General features: G+C 39.4%; 1 protein-coding gene across 4 annotated transcripts in view; it reads right to left on the reverse strand.

The window, feature by feature from the left end:
* ANKRD55 (ankyrin repeat domain 55) overlaps positions 1-18,205 on the reverse strand; it is a 71,188-nt gene that overhangs the window by 40,061 nt on the left and 12,922 nt on the right. For 3 of the 4 annotated variants that reach the window (XR_006281470.1, XR_006281469.1, XM_038403800.2), the window contains exons 2-4: positions 8,630-8,752; positions 5,348-5,478; positions 3,552-3,661 (exon numbers count right to left, since the gene is read on the reverse strand). Coding sequence is in view for 1 of the 4 variants with exons in the window: in XM_038403800.2 (XP_038259728.1) it covers positions 3,552-3,661; positions 5,348-5,478; positions 8,630-8,752 (364 nt within the window). In the remaining 3 variants the exon portion in view is untranslated. Of the gene's footprint in view, positions 1-3,551; positions 3,662-5,347; positions 5,479-8,629; positions 8,753-10,749; positions 10,859-18,205 lie in introns of those variants that run through there. The other variant, XR_006281471.1, reaches the window with a different exon arrangement.

Consider the following 18,205-nt stretch of genomic DNA (forward strand, 5'->3'; position numbering starts at 1 on the left):
GTCTTAGGTTTAACAAAAGACATACTATGTAACTTAAGCAATAAATACATGTCCAAAGTTAGAATATTAGTTATTTCATACCATTCTATAAACACATTTGATAAATTCAAAGCCTATAATTCTTCCATGGTATTCCTGTGGTATACCTCACTCTCATTTGAAAACAGGTAAAGCTCAGGTGGATGTATTATTAAACTTTATCAGTATGGATTGCAAAAATATAGCAAACTGTGACCCAGCATCATCCCATTCCTGTCTCTTTTCTAGCCACAAACCACCTAGAGACCTTCTTCTGGTCAAACACCTTGTACAATTCATTCACAGTCTTCTCCTCACCATCCTTATAAATGTTTTCAGGTCTATATTTAGAATAGCATACACACCTCCACTCACTCAATTCCCAACTCCAACTCTTAAAAGCCCACTAGTCTCTTCCTTCCCCCTGTGCACTTTCTTCCTGTGCCTTTTCTACGTCTTGGGTAATGGGCTAATTAGCCTTTGGGGCTCTTCTCAGCCCATCCTAATCTATCAATTACTAGGCACAGCTTTTCCTCTCAGGTTTATACCATGGCAATGTAATTGGTGATCCAGTGATCAGAGACCTGGTACAGATGCAGTTGCCCAGAGCTCTGCCACACAAGCCTATAATGAAATGCAGCCCTGCCATTTATTTAGCTGTTTGTGCATTAATCCCGAAAAAAATCATTCTGCAGTCATGGATTGCGAGCTATTAGACAGTACAACTGTTTTAAAGAAGCTGCATTCAAAACTGCTCAGTGATCATTTGAAGAAGTTACAATTCTCCAAGGGGGCAAAAAAATGATTTGCTCTGAAGTGACGTACCAACATGGCAGAACCCGGGTGTAACACCCCCAGATTCTTTTCTAACCAGATACTCTCTTCAAAAGTATTAAATTAATTGAAAAATATTATTCAGCCAATAGCACACCAGAGCCTGGACTCAGACTGGTATGAGCACTAAAAAGCAAATGGGTGTTACAGCCCTCTTCTGAGGCATGCAGCTAATTGCATAGTCAGGCCATGTTATAATGGACTTAAAAGTCAGGTCATTTTGAGATTGCTGCAGGCCTGAATCTTACCTGTTCTGGGCCTTAAAGGGCATAGATTTTTTTTGGTGGGAAGTAGAGGAAACATTTTTGTGGTAAACTGATATAATTAATAAAACCCCAGACTGACAGCTCAGAAATTTGATATATTAAAATAAGTCCAGGTGGAAATGGATTAGTGCGTAGAAGGAAGGAGAGATGATCAAAAGGTGCTTGATAAATTCATCTATCACATGGCTCTGTAATTTGTTACATAGTTCCACAAATTAACATGGGATGTAATCAATTAAATTAGTGTGTGTGTGTGTGTGTGTGTGTGTGTGTATGTACATATACATACAATCCCCCACAATGCTGAAAGTCTGCAACCACACAGTTGAGCTCTGCCAAGTTTAACTACACATATAGCATGTGAAGAGTCAGCAGGGTCCATTTATCCTATTTCTCACTGAAGGCTCAGCCACTCTACGAAACATGTATTGAAGTTTAAAAACTTGCCAGCCCTTGTGCCTGAAGTGTTTAAATGGACTGATTACAGCCTGTCAATTTCAGCGTGGTCTGTGTGCTGCTAGCTATTCCTCCAGTGCATTGATTTATAGCAGTGGGCTGCCAGTTCTTAAACTCAGGTGAGGAAGCACTTCATAATTAGCCACCGCATTTTGTCTTCCTTTCAAATCTAAATAGTTGGCAGAGAGCAAAAATGAGTACAATGGAAAAATCTCACTAACAGGTATGACACTCCAGCTGTGCCTTCTGGTAACAGGGCAATCGTATCCAGAACTAATTTTGTTGACTTGGGCTAATAAGACAGATGAAAAAGAGCTGAGCAGCTGGCACACTCCTGTGTGGAGCAAAGGTCTGCTTGTTTCCATGGGGACTGTGAAAAAACTTCAGGGAACTCTGTGTGCTGCTGCTGTTAAAGTAAATTACTGTTTCCTTTCTAATATCAGCAAGTGCAGTGTTGCACAAACATAGCCTTTTCTCTTCAGAGGCTTTGTGTAATGATAATGCACTCTTGCTCTGAAACCCTCCAATTGTACCATCAGAGTGATGCATGAAAAACAGTGATGAAAGTGCAAAATTAATACATAAAGCCACATTATAGACTGTCACAATACTCACTTGTAACTTGAACATCAAGTTACAGCTTTGCTGCTTCAGATGTGTCAAACCGCTACTAAGTTCTGTGCGTTTCTTGCAACTTACATTTTCAATCAGCCTTTCCAGCTACCCATAAATGATTTACTCAGGAGAGATTTTGCATGAATTTAATCAACTTATATAAATCAGGACTTGAAAAGCTTTAAGAAGCATTCCTATTCACAAAGGAAACTATGATACAAATAGTACATTTGCTTGTGACTTGCTTGTGTTTTGGTGAACTGCTCTTCAGACTTTTTGATACAACTTTAGTAACAGCTATCAAAAATCAACTGTACTACATCTTACCTGATCCTTTAGAACTACTTTCCATAGGATGGACCAAATCTTAACAGAGTTTGTCTTTTGGACAACTTTCCTCCTATTCATAATCCCATAGATTGCCTCCCCTCCCAATAATAAACTATTATATTCAAAACAATAATATAAATACATCATATTATAAATATATTATATATACATATTATATAACAGAGACATGTTCTATGACTGCGGCTCCACTATAATAATAATAATAATAACAATAATAATATTTACTATTTAATGCCACTAACGTTATCCACATAATATTGTGGTAGCTGTAGCAATTACTTGCTCGAGAAAGTAACATTAGGAAAGTATTTAATAAATTTTTAGCTCTCTTTTAATGCAGCTGTAAACAAGGAGGAGCCAGAACCATGTAACCAGCGACCTCTCCATGAACCACGAGCAAGAGACATATTTTGGGAACCTCTGCTTTAGCATATAGCCTATAACATTTAATTTATATAATATGCAGCAGCCATAGAGTGCAGGGCAACTGGTTTTGTGGCTCCTGCTGGGAGACCTGCATTTGTAAATAATGCTGAAGCCTGAGTTAAAGAAGAACACCCTGAACACTGGCACCAAGTTAGCTAGGGAAAATGCATCATTGAACTATCATGGAAACAAACGTCCTGTGGTATTTCTAGTATAGAGGACAGCTTGATCACGTTGGTGGTGATTGTTCACTGTGAGAAATCTGGAGTTTCAGTCTCCATTATGAATTCCATTGCTTTTGTGAGATTTAAATCAGATTCTTCACCCTGCCTGAACATGCTCCTGTAAAACAAGTGGAGCAGAAAGAGCCATAGACTTAGGTCTAAAGTCCCAATAGCTTCTTCATTTAAATATATGATAATCACCAGATGAAATAGCAAATCACCAGGGTAATTGCCACAGCTAGCTTGCCTGCCCTACGCTGCCTCCAATCAGTCAATCTTCATGTTCTTTTGGTGACTATGTACTGGACTGAGAAGATGTTTTACTCAAATAAGCAAACACCCTTTTAACATTGGGGCTTACCTCACATCAGGCTCTGCGGTAGCAGCATGCAGTGGCAGTCTCCCATTTTTATCAGGTATGTTCTGCTTGGCACCATTTCGGAGCAGACTGACACAGCCTTCAAGCCATCCCTAAGAAAGAAAGTACAGAAGGTCAAAGAGGAACGGAGAAGATTTGGGACCTGATCCTCAGCTGGTATAATTCTGCTTACACCAGCTGGGGATCTGTCCGTTGGTTTCAGAAAAACATCTGGTTAGAGCTTCAAAGATGGTTCACATTTGGTTCAAATCCTGGATTGGTTCATCCATCCATTTCTGAAATTAAACTTTTTAGTTTCACTGCATTTTGGTCTTTCTTTGGCTGTGGTGGGTCTGGAGGGCTGTTTTAAGATTTGCAGTAGACATGGCACTGAAAATTGCTGTTGTACTAGAAAGTTTTATGTATGTTCCTGCATATGGATTTTAATTAAATGAGAGGCAGCCGAGAACCTGAGCATTTGATCTGATTTTCTTTATAAGAAGTTACCACAGGTAGTAAATTGATATGAAAAATCTGAGAATTGGAGTTATTTTAGATTTTGCTTTCAGCTGTTCATTCTTGTTTTAGCAAGTGGCTTTTTACAGAGTTCAAATAGAAGTGTTATACTGAAAATGGTCACTGATGGGAGTAAAATGCTGCACTGTCACCTTCAAAAACAAATCAAAGCAGATGAACACTCTGGTTTTCACTGAGCAAAGTATTTTGGTATGTGCTTGAGTCCCAAGGAAGTCAAACGTGTGCTTAAGTGCTTTCCTCAAACTGGGGCCTCTGCAGGGTCACTCCCCTGCAGCTCAAGTCGTCTGCCTGCCAAGCATGACTAGTATTTACTGGGAAGAGGTGGAATGAGGGAATTAAAGCACCTTTGTGTTGCCCACTGATCAAAGTTTGGTTGCAGAGAAGTTTGCAAACTTGGCTAAATCCAGCGCTCAGTTGCATTCATGCACACATCCAATCCCATTGAAATCCATCCTTTTGGCAGACGTCACACCCAGATTCTCACGAGGCCTCATACTACATACAGCATAGAAACCACCACTCGCTAATTTAAATCACATGTAGCACACTCACATAAGGCTCATGGATCTGAAATTTCCCCATGCATCCAAGGCTCTTACTCTCATTGTCTCTTTAGCGCTAACCAAGGGAGTATATTACAATGATTCACTCTCCCTACCCCAGGCACCTGATTAAATTGCAAAGGATCGTGAGCCTAATCCTTAGGACATCCTTGAGGATTTTAGCCTATGTAAGTTTTGTGGCACTGGTCACTCTATAATTTAATTAACCAGTTGGGGTGGGAAAACAAATTGTCATCCTATTTTATGCCTTCTGTTTAGCCTTAGAAACCGTAAGGATAAGAATTTCAGCTAAAACAGGGGACTTCTGAAGCTATGAGGCCAGCCTGAGTGTCTGGAATGTTTTCCAGTAATTTATTTTTTCAACAGATGTTTTTTCCCCCTTCAGGAAAAGAGGAAGGGAAAACACAGCATGTTACTAATAACGGGATTTTTTGAAAATATCTGGCAAAAGAAATATCTATTCTTGAAAGCGACATGCACATTTAATATGTTTGAATGGATTGCCCATTCTGCTACTTTTGACACATTTTCTAACTGAAAATGTCACAGTTAAGCTGAAGCACTGTTCTTTGCACAGTTCCCTAGGACCACACAAGTCTTGTACTTATTCTCCCCTTGCTGTAATTCAAAATTAGTCTTTATTATTTCACCCTCTTGCCCTCCCAAAGTGCTCTCTGCAACATACAGAAGTCTTGGTACCAGATAGGTTGCAAGAGATAAACTGGTGCGTCCACAGGCATCTTGAGTATTAATATTTGCTCCCATCTTCAACAGCAATTTCACTGTATCAACTTGGCGTCCCGAAACAGCGTGCATCAAGGGGGTACAACCTTAGGGGGGAATAGATACTAATTAATTAATTAGTTAATAATTCTTTTACAATCCTTAGTTTGTTAAAGTCATAAGGAAGAGATAGTCTTTTGTTTGCTAAATTAACCGCTGGTACATTAACAAACCTCCTCTTCTACCAACTGTTTAGCAACTGTACCGGAGGCACAAAGCAATTCCTATTCAAGCTAGCTGATCATCCACTTTTTTAAAAAATGTGTCTTAATTAACAAAAGGCTTGCCTAGTTAACGTTTTGGTGGAAAAATTCTTTTTACATTGACAAGCCTTCTATGTGAGTCAGGCCTCATGTAACAATTTTGAAGCTGATATTCCTCAAAATGCACACAAGCCCAGGCCTGGGAGATGCTTTTCTCCAACTTCAGTTTCACCCTACCTGTGTGTGCCTACAGGGTTTATGAAAATAGGCACCATTCTGAGGGCACAAATCAGCATGCACCTACAGATGATACTGCATATACGCAATTGCTTCTTTGGAAATTGGCCTTCAGTCTAGAATATTTTGCCTTCTCCCACCTTTGGAAGTTAAGTTCTCTAGTAGTTACTCTATACTAGCTGTCTCCAAGACTGGAAAGAGCAGCATAAGCAGCATTCAAACTAATACTTGATTTTCCTCAAGAATTTCATCACTGCATTTAAATTGTTTCTTCTCTTTTATGCCTTGTTAATAATTAACTACTGACTAACGGCAATATGCTTTTCTCCAACAGGTGATGGAGTGATTTAAAATGATTAAACTGATATACTGAACACTAGCAACTATAGTTTGAAAAGTGCTGTATATTTGTGCAATAAGGGCCTTATTCTTACGTGAGTAGTTTCACTGAACTCTGTGGCACTACTTGGGTGAATAAGTACCATTCCACATGAGAAAGCATTGCAAAATCTGGCCCTACATTTTGTCTTGAAGCAGGTTGTGATGGGTCCCCTCTAGGGTGCCATCTGGAACTTGGATACCGCTGAGCCCTCTGTTTTACCAGTCTGGGTTCCCTCTCACACTGTGACATTGTGACAAGCTGCAAAGCCCTCCAAGCTTGTGCTCACACCAACATCCACAGGCAGGTGCCACACCCATCTGTGTTGAGTGCTCTGCCAGCCACTGCATGAACCAACAATAGAAAGGCTCAAGCCAAAATATCTCCAGCTCCCCAGTCTAGGACCCCAGAACTGTACCATCCTGCCCTAGTCAAAGCTTGACCAGTATGAATTTATTACACAGTGCACCCTTCCCTCGATGTGAAGAGGATGATGCACAAGCCCTTGTTAACTGAGCTGAGATTTTTCCACAAACACTTCACTCAAAAACATACTGGTTAAGATAAAACTTAAAAAGGGTTTATTAATTATAGAAAGGTAGATTTTAAGTGATTATAAGTGATAGCAAACAGATCAAATCAGATTACCATAAGAAATAAAATAAAACCGCAATCTAAGCCTAATGTACTAGTTAGGATTTGAATCACACAGTGTCTCACCCAGTTAGATAGTACAAACAGGTTAGCTTTTGCAAACACAGACAGGCTTCCTTCTTTCCTGCATGGGACCAATATTCCCTCTCCCCACCACTTTCAGGTGTTGTGTTGTAGAGAGAGTGAGATCCAGTTATGATGATACTTCTCCCTTTTATATCTCTTCCAACTTGCTGGAAAGCTCTTTTGCTGTGACCTGGGTCAAAGAGTTCCCATTGTGTAGGGCTATCTCTGAGAGGTTTCTATTGTACACAGTTCCTGGGGTAATCCTGGTGCTTGTGTGCATTTCCTCAGTAAGCCATCAACATTGTTTGGCCTTTTTATTGTTGTACCTGAAAGGCTGCTTGTGGGTGTTCTCAACCTCACAACATGTTTCAGTAGCACATACAGAGCCAAACTTCATAACGTCACATACAATAATAGCACGTACAATCCAATGATATATTAATGTCTCGCAGTTCAAGACTTTTAGAATAATACTTCACAAGGCATACTTTGTATAAAACATATCATAATTATATGACAGCAGTGAATATGGGGGTGCCAGGATGTCACACAGATGATCTCAGTTACATCAGTGTGTGTATATAAGTATCACTGAGTTACTCTGGAATTGAAACGTAATGGTTAGTCTACTGCAGGCAGTTAGACACCTTGCCTTCATTCTTCTGGTTTAGGAGCTGGAAGGTCAAAAGGCTCTCGTCTTGACTTTACTGAGATCCAGGGAACTATCTGAAGATAATACAAAGATCCCAGTTTCTGAATCCAGATTTTACAACCAGTTTTCAGAAACAGACAGAGATATCTGCAGGGTGGTTTTTTTGTTTGTTTTTAAATGATTGAACCCTGCAATTTTCATGCTAATCCTGGGAAAATGCTGTGGTAAAAACTAGACTCTTGATTGAACACAAAATACTTCAAGGGACAAGCTTTCAAAGATCTCTGGTTCAGATTCACTTGGAAAATACATGACTGAAAAGACAACCAAGTAACTGCATGTACTCAGATGGCACCATGCCAGGCATGGCATGAGAACCTGAATAGAAAAAAATATGCAGCTTCAAGCATAAAACAGGTAACTGATTATACATGCAATTGCTCTTTTGGCAAGAAACTGCATATGTTACCATTTTATTAATTCTCTGTTTGTACCTGTGCCCATATTCAGCAAGCACAAATAACTGCTGGTGTCCACTTTTTAAAATTTGGCCAAATGAGTCTTTAAGATGTCCAAAATATACATAATTTAGATTTGACTAGAATAAATTATTTCTCCATCCTCCCCTGAAATTTCAGCAACTTTCCAACATTTCTCTTCCTATGACAAACAATATAAATTCATGGCAGAAGACTTTGTGTCTCATGTCCACTGTCTGATACATGGGATATTCTTATTTATATGTAAATAAATAAACTTGTAAGGATGAAGAAAATATTATTTTATGGCCATCCAGGGACATCCAAAATGCATATTCCCAATGGATATCCCCCCAAAATACCAATTTCCCATTCTATTGCTCATAAAGGGGAGAACTTGATATAATTCTACTTATGATGTTTCACTAATTTTTAAAGTCAATATTAAAAATGGAAAAAAGATGATAGCTCAGTCACATATTGTATTGATTAACTCGTTGGGAACAATCTAAACCCTCTAAGTTTTACCCTCGCTGTCACAGCATTCTAATATTGAAGGGTCTTCACGAATCACTGCAGTCAGTGTGTTGACGTCGCCATTAGCAGCTGCTTGGTAAACCACAGTGAGGTCGATTTCTTCTGCTGAATCACCTAGAGACAGATACATTTAAGTAGGTCTGTGGGGAAGCTCTACAAATGATGAATGATAAAAATAATGCCATTTATTTTCATGAGGCTGGGTTTCATGAGAGGTCTAATCAAAAACGATCCAACCAACATAATGTTGCATTTGGTCATCTGAATCATGTTCTTCAGTATCAACAACCTCCTACAAGTTCTCAGACAGAGTCACTGAGAAGTATGTACAAGCAATCTCCTGAGGGGGCTAGGTTTCTGACTCAACTCATGAAAGCCATATTAATTGCACAGAATAAAGTCTGGAGTGAGAAACACTAAGTTATAAAAAAAGAAACCCATCAATCAAGTTTTGACAAATTTCTCAAAAGATTAGCAGCCACGTACGAATGTAAGTGTGTATGATACAGTGTAAGTTAAGGATATGGGTATTTTCAGTTTCTTTATTACCTCACCACAAAACATGAGATGGAGATTATGAACTTGTTTCCTCTGAAGTATTCTGATCCTTCTCCAGGAAATATAAATGTTTGCAATTTCGATGTTGGTTTTAAAGGCAAATAGTGTTTAAAACAAGGAAGTGTAAACTGGCCAGTGAAGATCAATGAGAATTGTATAGTCCTTATTTTCTCTTTGCATTCTATAGTGCCAGGTGGTACAAAAACGCTGATTTAAAACTTAAGTAACATATTCCGACAGGTGATTCTGATGACAGTTTGCAAGCTGAAATGGACATTGGTCCAATTTAAAATAAACTTCCTTGAGGGGTGAAGGTGGGGTGGCTGGTGAAGAAATCATTTGAGCCATCTCTGCCAGTATGTCATTAGTGCAGAGTTTGCTTGTGCAGAGGTTATGACACTGGCTGCCTCCAGCTGCTTTAAGGCCACTTTGTACCATGGCCATGCAGAGTGGTCTTATTTTGCTGGAGAATCCAGCCAAATACAATACTTCTGTAACTCACAGGGATGTGAGACTTAGTTGTTTATAAAGCACCTTCAGATTCTTAGATAGAAAGCACTATAGAAATCCAGAGTATTATTTACTCTATTGCAACACTCTGCACTATTTAACTGTACTTAAAAATGAAAGAATAAAAAGTATGGATTACACAATTTAATACTGAAGAGTGAAATCCTGTTTGCTCCAAAACTTTACTTTACAGATTACCACATACTTTATTCTAGCAGCTGGATTTTTAATTCTGTTTCATAAAGGCTGGTAAATAGAGTCTACTCTTATCAGAGTGAATGGTTAGTCATTACTTTCCCTATGCCTGCATTTGGATTTCATGCAACCATAACTCCTGTTTACATATTACTGCCATGCATAGATTAGAGTCCTCAAAGGGTTGTGTGCTTGTCAAGGGAAAAGTAAAAAGCAAAAAAAAACAATCATGGGTTGACTAGAGAAATGATTTAATTTAGCCAAATTCAATCCTTCAGAAAAAAAGTATTTTTTAAATTTATCATCAACAGCAACTCATAGAGAAGGCAAACAAAAAGGCCTCTATGGTTACTCAGGGATGACAGTTTGGTCAGAGGAAAAATCCAGGAGTCTCATTTCAGAGGAGGTTACACTAGTTTCATTAACAGTTACAGAAGACCAAGTGCAAAGCAGATGTTTATTAGCAATAGTTGAGTTCTTCTTCAACTACAACGAACTTCACCAGTCAAAACAGGTGAAAGTCTCTTTTCATCTAATTTAACTCCTTCATTTCTGGGAATCTTACTTGTTTTCATGTTGGGATTTTTTTTGCAATTTATCTATAATTTCACCAGTGGCCTTATTCTAAAAGGCAGCTTAGTCTCACTAGACAGAGGTTGCAGTCTCTGTGACATCTATTATTGAATTATGAGCACACTCTTCTGAGCCTTCTGTACCAGTGATGAGGAAAAATAATGTCCAAGTAAATTTCAATAACAGTGAAAATAAAGTAAAAAAAATCATGTTTTTAATACAGTATTTCTAGACCTATATAAGCTTAAAACTAAAAAGACTCCTAATTATCATACCAAGATGAGATTTTCAAGTGTGTTGTAATCCAAAAGTGTAGTGACACAGTTGAAAGTCACTGAATCTGTGACATTCTCACTCCACTCCCAGAAATAGTTAAAAAAGTTCAGCTATCTGTACAAGAGAAAAAGTAAATGATGGATGAGCATAGTGTCTCTCTATCTCACTCACTCACACACACACACACACACACATTCATTTTGGTGAGAATGCGACCTTTATCTGAATAAATAAAAATTATGATTAACTCCCAGATTATAATATGTTACATTTTCAAGGTTAGGCATGAGTGTCTAACATGGCATATTAGTATGTGCTTTATTTATATACACAAACAAGTTATTTGCATGCCCACATAGCCAATAGGTGCCTATCTGTCCATGTGCAGGTGCAAATACCTTATTTGTGTATTCACACTGAATATTTGCAAATGAGTTGAAGGGTACATGTGCGATTGCTTGGTCCTAACTTTGAAAATCCCACCCGATATCTTTTTCTGGTGAAAAACCTAGCTTCCCCTCAGCCACCTGCCAAATCTACACTGCACGAGATGGTGAAAGCATCAGTTGGAGCCTGAAATTGTGAAGAGTATTCCCAGTTTACATACAATGTTGCATATATGTTGCTTATAGGGCAAATTACTAGAATACTTCCAAGGTGTGAACATGTAACTCATTTCATCAGCAAAAACAACACCGTTTAAGTAATGTGCCAACGAGTCAATTTTAAGTCTTTTTTTAGGAAAGGAGTAGTTTATGAGCAAAACTGCTTCATGATAAAGCGAAATTAAAAAGCTAAATAAATGAGTTCCTCACTGAAGGTTATTTCACTTAAGACTGACATGAAATCATCTGACCCTTCTGTCATTTTGGTAACTTCTTTTCTTCTCCCATTATCTCTGATCTTCAGCCTATACACATGAAAGAGGGAGAATGAGAACAGACTGGCTACACTATATAATGAACATGATATTGTCCGATTTGAGGGCTGTAAAACAGTCCTGGTTCTTTCTTGAACTCAGACTCAGATTTCAAGGTGACAAGGAACCATCATGAGCCTGACCTCCTAAACATTGCACAGATCTTCACCTACCCACTCCAGTAATAGACCTATAACCTCTGGCTGAGTTACTGAAGTCCTCAAATATTGAGTTAAAGTCTTAAATTTACAGAAAATCCATCATTTACCCTAGTTCAAACCAGCAAGTGCTCATGCCCCATGCTGCAGAGGAAGAAAAAAAATCCCAGGTCTCTGCCATTCTGACCTGGGGAAAATTCCTTTTCGACCCCAGATATGGTGATCAGTTGCATCCAGAGCGTTTCAGCCAGATCCACCAACCAGACACCTGGGAAAGAATTCTCAGTAGTAACTCAGAGCCCTCCCCATCTTCAGACATTGGAGGTATTTGCTAATAGCAGTTGTTGATGGACAATATGCTATTGTAGACAATCTCATCGTATCATCGCCTCCAGAAACTTATGAAGCTCAGTCTCTGCACCTGTCCCTGTGTGAGTTAATCTTTCTTAAACATAGGAGACCAGAATTGTACACAGTTTTCCCAATGAGGTTTCACCAGCACCTCATTAATGATAATAATACTTCTATATTTCTACTGGAAGTACCTTGCCAGTTGCATCCTAGTATTGCATTAGCCTTTTTCACAGTCGCATCACATTGGCAACTCATAGTAATCCTGTCATTGACCAATACATCCAGGTCTTTCTCCTCTTCAGTCACTTCCAACTGATACATCCCCAGTTTATAGCAAAAATTCTTGTTGTTGGTTCCTTGTACCTGCAAGGATCAGGTGTCACTGGCCCTGTGGCAGCTTCTTCAGCCCTACTCCTATGAACCTGTTCTCTCATTCCCCAGCAGAGAGTGCTGCAGCTGTCCCCAGGCAAGAGCCATTCAACAGCATGGTGGCCTCCCCAACAGCCAGGGGCTTGCCCTCCTTCTCACAGTATTAACTGGTGGTGTCTTCTCTCCCCGGCCTGGTCCTCAGCCTTCCCTGCACCTTGTGCCTGCAGGGTTCAGGTGTCATTTGCCCTGTAGGCATGCAGGGAGCCCTCTGCAGCTTTGCTGTCATGGCCCTGCTCACTCATTCACCAGCTAGGAGTATGGGCAAGAAAAGTTCAGTAGGGATGATCTCCCCAATAGCCGGGAGTTTGTCCTCCTCCTTGCAGTCCTGGCAGAGGTCTCTGTTCTGCTGGGCCAGGACCGTAGCCTCCCCTCACCTTGTGCCTGGGTATCTTGGGCCCCTTGGCCATGCAGGGAGCCCCCTGCAGCCCTGCCCTAACTCTAACTCCAGCCCTATCCCCATTATCTTCTCGCACCTGTAAAAATATAGTTAAAAATTCTTTAACAAAGAAACAAAATCTTTATCTTTAAGAAACAAAATCTTAATAAAAATCTATATTATCAAAATTGCCCCAAAAAAACCCAACCCCAAACCCAACTTCCCCCCAAATTCTGCCAACCCTACTTATAATGTAATAAATTATGCTAGGTAACACTTTATTATTCACAGTACCAAACCCCTCAAAGCCTTGCAACACCTCTGTGAAGTAAGGGGGCCCTAAGGCAAAGGGGTCCAGGACATTTATGCCTAGAAAGGACTAGAGTATGGGTCCAGAGAAACCAGGTCGTTTGCCCAAGCCCACAGATGGCATTATTTCCAATGCTAATGAAAAATAAGCATGTCCTCCACTGGCCACGAGTAATTCTTACAGACAAATTATATCTTTGAGCATTTCAGAGGCTTTACTGGGTGCCTATTAAAGAGCCACATGGGGTATATTTCCTAGTAGTTAGAGTTTCTTTCACTTCAACTAATCTGCTTTTGAAAGTGTACTAGATCTAATTATTATTACCCAAACTTCTGACATATCTAAGTAATCTTTCATGCGACACAGTGAATGGCAATTTCATTTTGCATGTTAGCAAAATTGCTGGGAAATGAAGATGAGCATTTATGAATCTCTAGCATTCAGATGTTAAATTGGACTCAGAACATATTTTCAATTTTAATCTCCTTCTTCAGTGTTCAGTAGCATCCATATGTCTCAGGCTGTTTTAGAATTTCCTTTGCAGTCCCCTATCATTTATTGACACAATGATTAAGGATGTTTCTGTAGTTTCTTTATGATCTCATACTGAGTTTTGAAATAAATGTTAAAAGGGTATAAGCCTGAGAGTGAACTGCTTTTACAATAGCAAAAAAGTGCATGTGAACATGTCTTTCTGAACCGGCTCTCAAACACAGTTCAAATACTAAATAAAAATATTATATACAGTACAAACTCATCCCCTTAATGCAGTCTATTTTTATTAACATAGAAGTTAATAATAAGATAAAGTTCAGCTCAGACTTCCTCTCTTCTTCTCAGGTTCCTCCATCTAGCCTGTGTAGCTCCCAACATAGAGCTTCTCTGTCTAGAAAGCCCCCACCCCCACTTCCCTTATATCTTGGTAGGGTAAGGAGCCATCTTTCTCACTAAGTCAACAGAACTCTCCTACCCTTTCTCCACAGGCTCACACCTGCTATTATGGTGCGATGTTTTAGGTAAATGCTGCTGGCCTGTTACAGTCTGCTCTTTAAGGGTATGTCTACACTACATCTGGGAATGAACCTCCCAGACTAGGTAGACAGACTCACGCTAGCAGGGGTTGAGCTAGCATGCTAAAAATAGCAGTGTGGATATTGAGGTTCGGACTCTCAAGCCCCCCTGACCCCTTAGGCTCCAGAGCCCGAGTCACAATATCCAAACTGTTATTTTTGGTGCGCTAGCTCAAGCCAAACCAGTGTAAGTCTCTCTACCTGGGCTGGGAGGCTTGCTCCCAACAGCCACATGGACATACCCCTAGCACAACAAAGTAGCCGCTTCAGTTACGCAATAGATCTCATGCCTGATGCTCAGTTACACTACCAGAGTGACCATCTACCTTTAGGCCCATTAGTGTAACTGAGGGTCAGGCCCTTAGTTCTTTAGTGTGAAGTTTGTCAGGCCACTGAACTACAATGTGAATAAAGGAAGGTGACAGAAAAGTGAGTTTAAGTAACGTGAATGGGAGGAGTTCACCAATGGAAAGGGAATCTAAGTTAAGGGTGGCACGGCCTTATGTACATAATTTTCTGTGCTAACATAATTACATTTGAAAATTGTTTGTAGGATAAAGAAGTCCAAGCAGCTGTAAAGAAGCCTGTTCAAACCATTTACTAATACACAAACAATTATTATTATTTCCTGGATGGATACGTGATATAATGTCTTCAAAATATTTAAAAATTATTTGATGTACAAGAGCAATCCATGATCCTATGTGGTCTCGGCTCCATTCCCATTAGCTCCACATTATAATTTCCCATCCAGCATAATTCCGCACACATGACTTTCTCTCCCTTGGAAACAATCATCATTCTTACTTTTAAAACTTGGCTACCATGGAGACTGAGTCAATCCTCACCCTGAGAAAAGTCTGTCACACTCAAGGCTAGTGCTTATAGTCTTGGTGGATTTAGAAAGCTGACATGAAATCTGCCTCTACAAATACAGATCCTACCATTCCATTACTGTTAAATTGAGACTGAAGCATGCTGTTTTCCTTTCAGTTAGTCTCTTAAATTGCCCATTTTAAACAACTTACAAATAAAAATAGATAATTTTACTTTAAAATCCAGTTAGTAGTGGAAGAGGAATGCTCAGGGGGTGGTAAGTAGATATTGAGCCTTTGACCTGTAGGACACAGCTTTCAAGATAGCTGGGATTAGAAGTGACTAAGAGCCATTACTGTTTGATAGATGCTCGTCAGCCTACCAGTATGTGAAATAATGGCAGTGGTTTCAGTTCAGTGTCCAATAATAGACAGTTTCCACATTACGCAAACCACTATCACAACTGGTAATCTTGGCAAAGAGGCCAAGACTTGATTGTGTCATGGAGATTAGTTCTAATCTCTTACTCCAAGAGGCGTATCTGCTGCATGAAGTTTGAAGCAAATTGGCAGGGCAGAGAGCTGATGCTTATGTTGCTGGTACCACTGCTGTACCTATTCTGCAGCTAGATGGGGAATTCCGTCTTGAGTGCTGTCACTGGGAGTCTTTCACAGTTATAAATGGTTGGAAATCCTACAGGGGTGGGAAGGGGAAGAAACTGATGGAATAAAGGAGCAGGATCAATTTTTGTGTGGGGATAACTAATGAAATTGGGGTATTTGTAACCTGGGTGCCCATCTAGGATTTTAAAATTGCATATACTTTGCATATGCAAGCTTTATGCAAAAATCCTCAGGCTTTATACAATGTAGGCAGGCCTACTCTTGGCAGAGACATGGAGTGATCCATCTAGAAAAGGAAGCCAAATTCTCCAGTCCTTGAGTATGTGAGGCACTTAACCTCCCATAGAGCAATAAAAGGAAATCAATAGAACATTAATATTTAAGTAACAGCAGGTGCACTTTCCCACATAAGAAAAACAAACAAACAAACCTTCCTAGTCACAATAACCTAACCTTACCCTCCCAATCCCCATAGCAACATCATAGCAACCTCCTTCCCACCCCAGGAGAGCCAGAGAAATATTCAGTGACTCTCTCTTCCCTCTTCCCCCCTCCAAAAAACATTGACTCTACTGCTGTCAGTGGCATAGGGCTCTTTATAAGATTTACATAGCCCAAAGCTAGTAAATCCTAGCACGAGACATGGGGATAGGTGGGGAATCCTTAACCAATAACAGGAATGACTAAATGAGCATATTATGTATTCCTAACTGCACCGAAGCCATAATATATCATTTGACACACATTTTAATTAATGCTAATTCCATTGATTTGATTTCAGAAAGGATGGCTTAAACAAGATCTGTGTGTTTTGACATACCTCTAATCTCCTATACCTCCATTGCAGCTTGCTAAACTTTTGCATCACAAACAAGTTGAACCAGACTGAGAAATTGTGTCAAAAAGGGGACTAATACAGCAGTCAGGTAACATATCACCCTTTTAATCTCCTTTTGTAAGTTGTTTACAGTACCAACTTGTGGATTTTTATTGTACGATTGGGGTCACCTCCTCAGCTGAAGTAAACAGACTGTGATGGTGCGACACCAATTTATCCCAGCCGCAGAGCAGGGCCTCTGCATTCAAGTGTGTTTACTTAACTTAATTTGCTTTCTCACTATGCTGTTAAAAACACCAACAAATGCTACATTTGTTTCATCTAAGCTGACTGTTAGACTGTTTTATCTGGGAAATTACTGTATGGCACTGCTGAATGGAAGCTGTCACTGTCTTATGGGAAGCGAAAAGGTGCATATGTGTCAAGGAGAAGCCTGTAGTGTGGCTATACATAGCAGTGCCACAGAAAGATCTGCAAAGAGCCAAATGATGTATGGGTACAAAATGCTGTCACAATAACAAATCTGTGTTTAGGGTTTTTTTTTTAAAAACACTTCTAGTGTATCTTTAATGTTCAGGAAAAATGAATGTTCAAAGTTGCCATCTCTGTTCAGCATTTCAGAAATATGTAGCAGTGTTCCACAAGGATATCATTTATTTCAAGACATTAAATACTAGAAGTTTGGTCTGAAAGGATGTGTATAAAATACATACAATGTGATCTTAATGTAGTATTTTACAGGGAATGTGTTATATGTGCATGCGATCTTTTTGTAGACTAGACTTTAGTTCTTAATATCCACATAGAATTGCTGGAGCTAAATGTATATGATCGTACTGACAAGAAGACATTTATATTTTCTGAATTCTGTATTCATACACTACATGCTGTGACTTGAGTATTAATAGGCTGTTGCTGGAGGGCCAAATAGAATACTAACATTCATGAAACAGGTTGTCACAATACAGCCAGAAAGGAAAGCATGTCCCATTACTTCAAGCATCAAAGGGCTGGGGGAAATGGAAACTTCTAGTATTAATTATTATTATTATTAGTGATTGCAAAACAGGAAAGTTGAAAATCAAGGTGTTACATGTTCAGTATTGTGAAGAATTCTTTTTGCAGATTCAGACTAACACGGCTACTACTCTGAAACCTGAATTTTTATTATTTGCTTTCCCCACCATCAATAAGATGCTGCTTGGTCTCCTCATAAAGACCACCAGTGTCTGGCAGATAGTGAAATATGTCATATCAGGCTCACTTCCCAGCAGTTCAGCATGAACAACAGTGCTTAGCAACAAGCATCCATTTCCCCCAGCCCTTTGATGCTTGAAGTAATGGGACATGCTTTCCTTTCTGGCTGTATTGTGACAACCTGTTTCATGAATGTTAGTATTCTATTTGGCCCTCCAGCAACAGCCTATTAATACTCAAGTCACAGCATGTAGTGTATGAATACAGAATTCAGAAATCACTTAATTCTCTTATTTTATGGATTTGATTATTTTAAACATCCTTGTGTTATTCAGACCTGTGAGATAGCAACGTAAGAAAAAACA

Source organism: Dermochelys coriacea, chromosome 5 (genome assembly GCF_009764565.3).
Source record: "Dermochelys coriacea isolate rDerCor1 chromosome 5, rDerCor1.pri.v4, whole genome shotgun sequence".
Classification (NCBI taxonomy): domain Eukaryota; kingdom Metazoa; phylum Chordata; order Testudines; family Dermochelyidae; genus Dermochelys; species Dermochelys coriacea.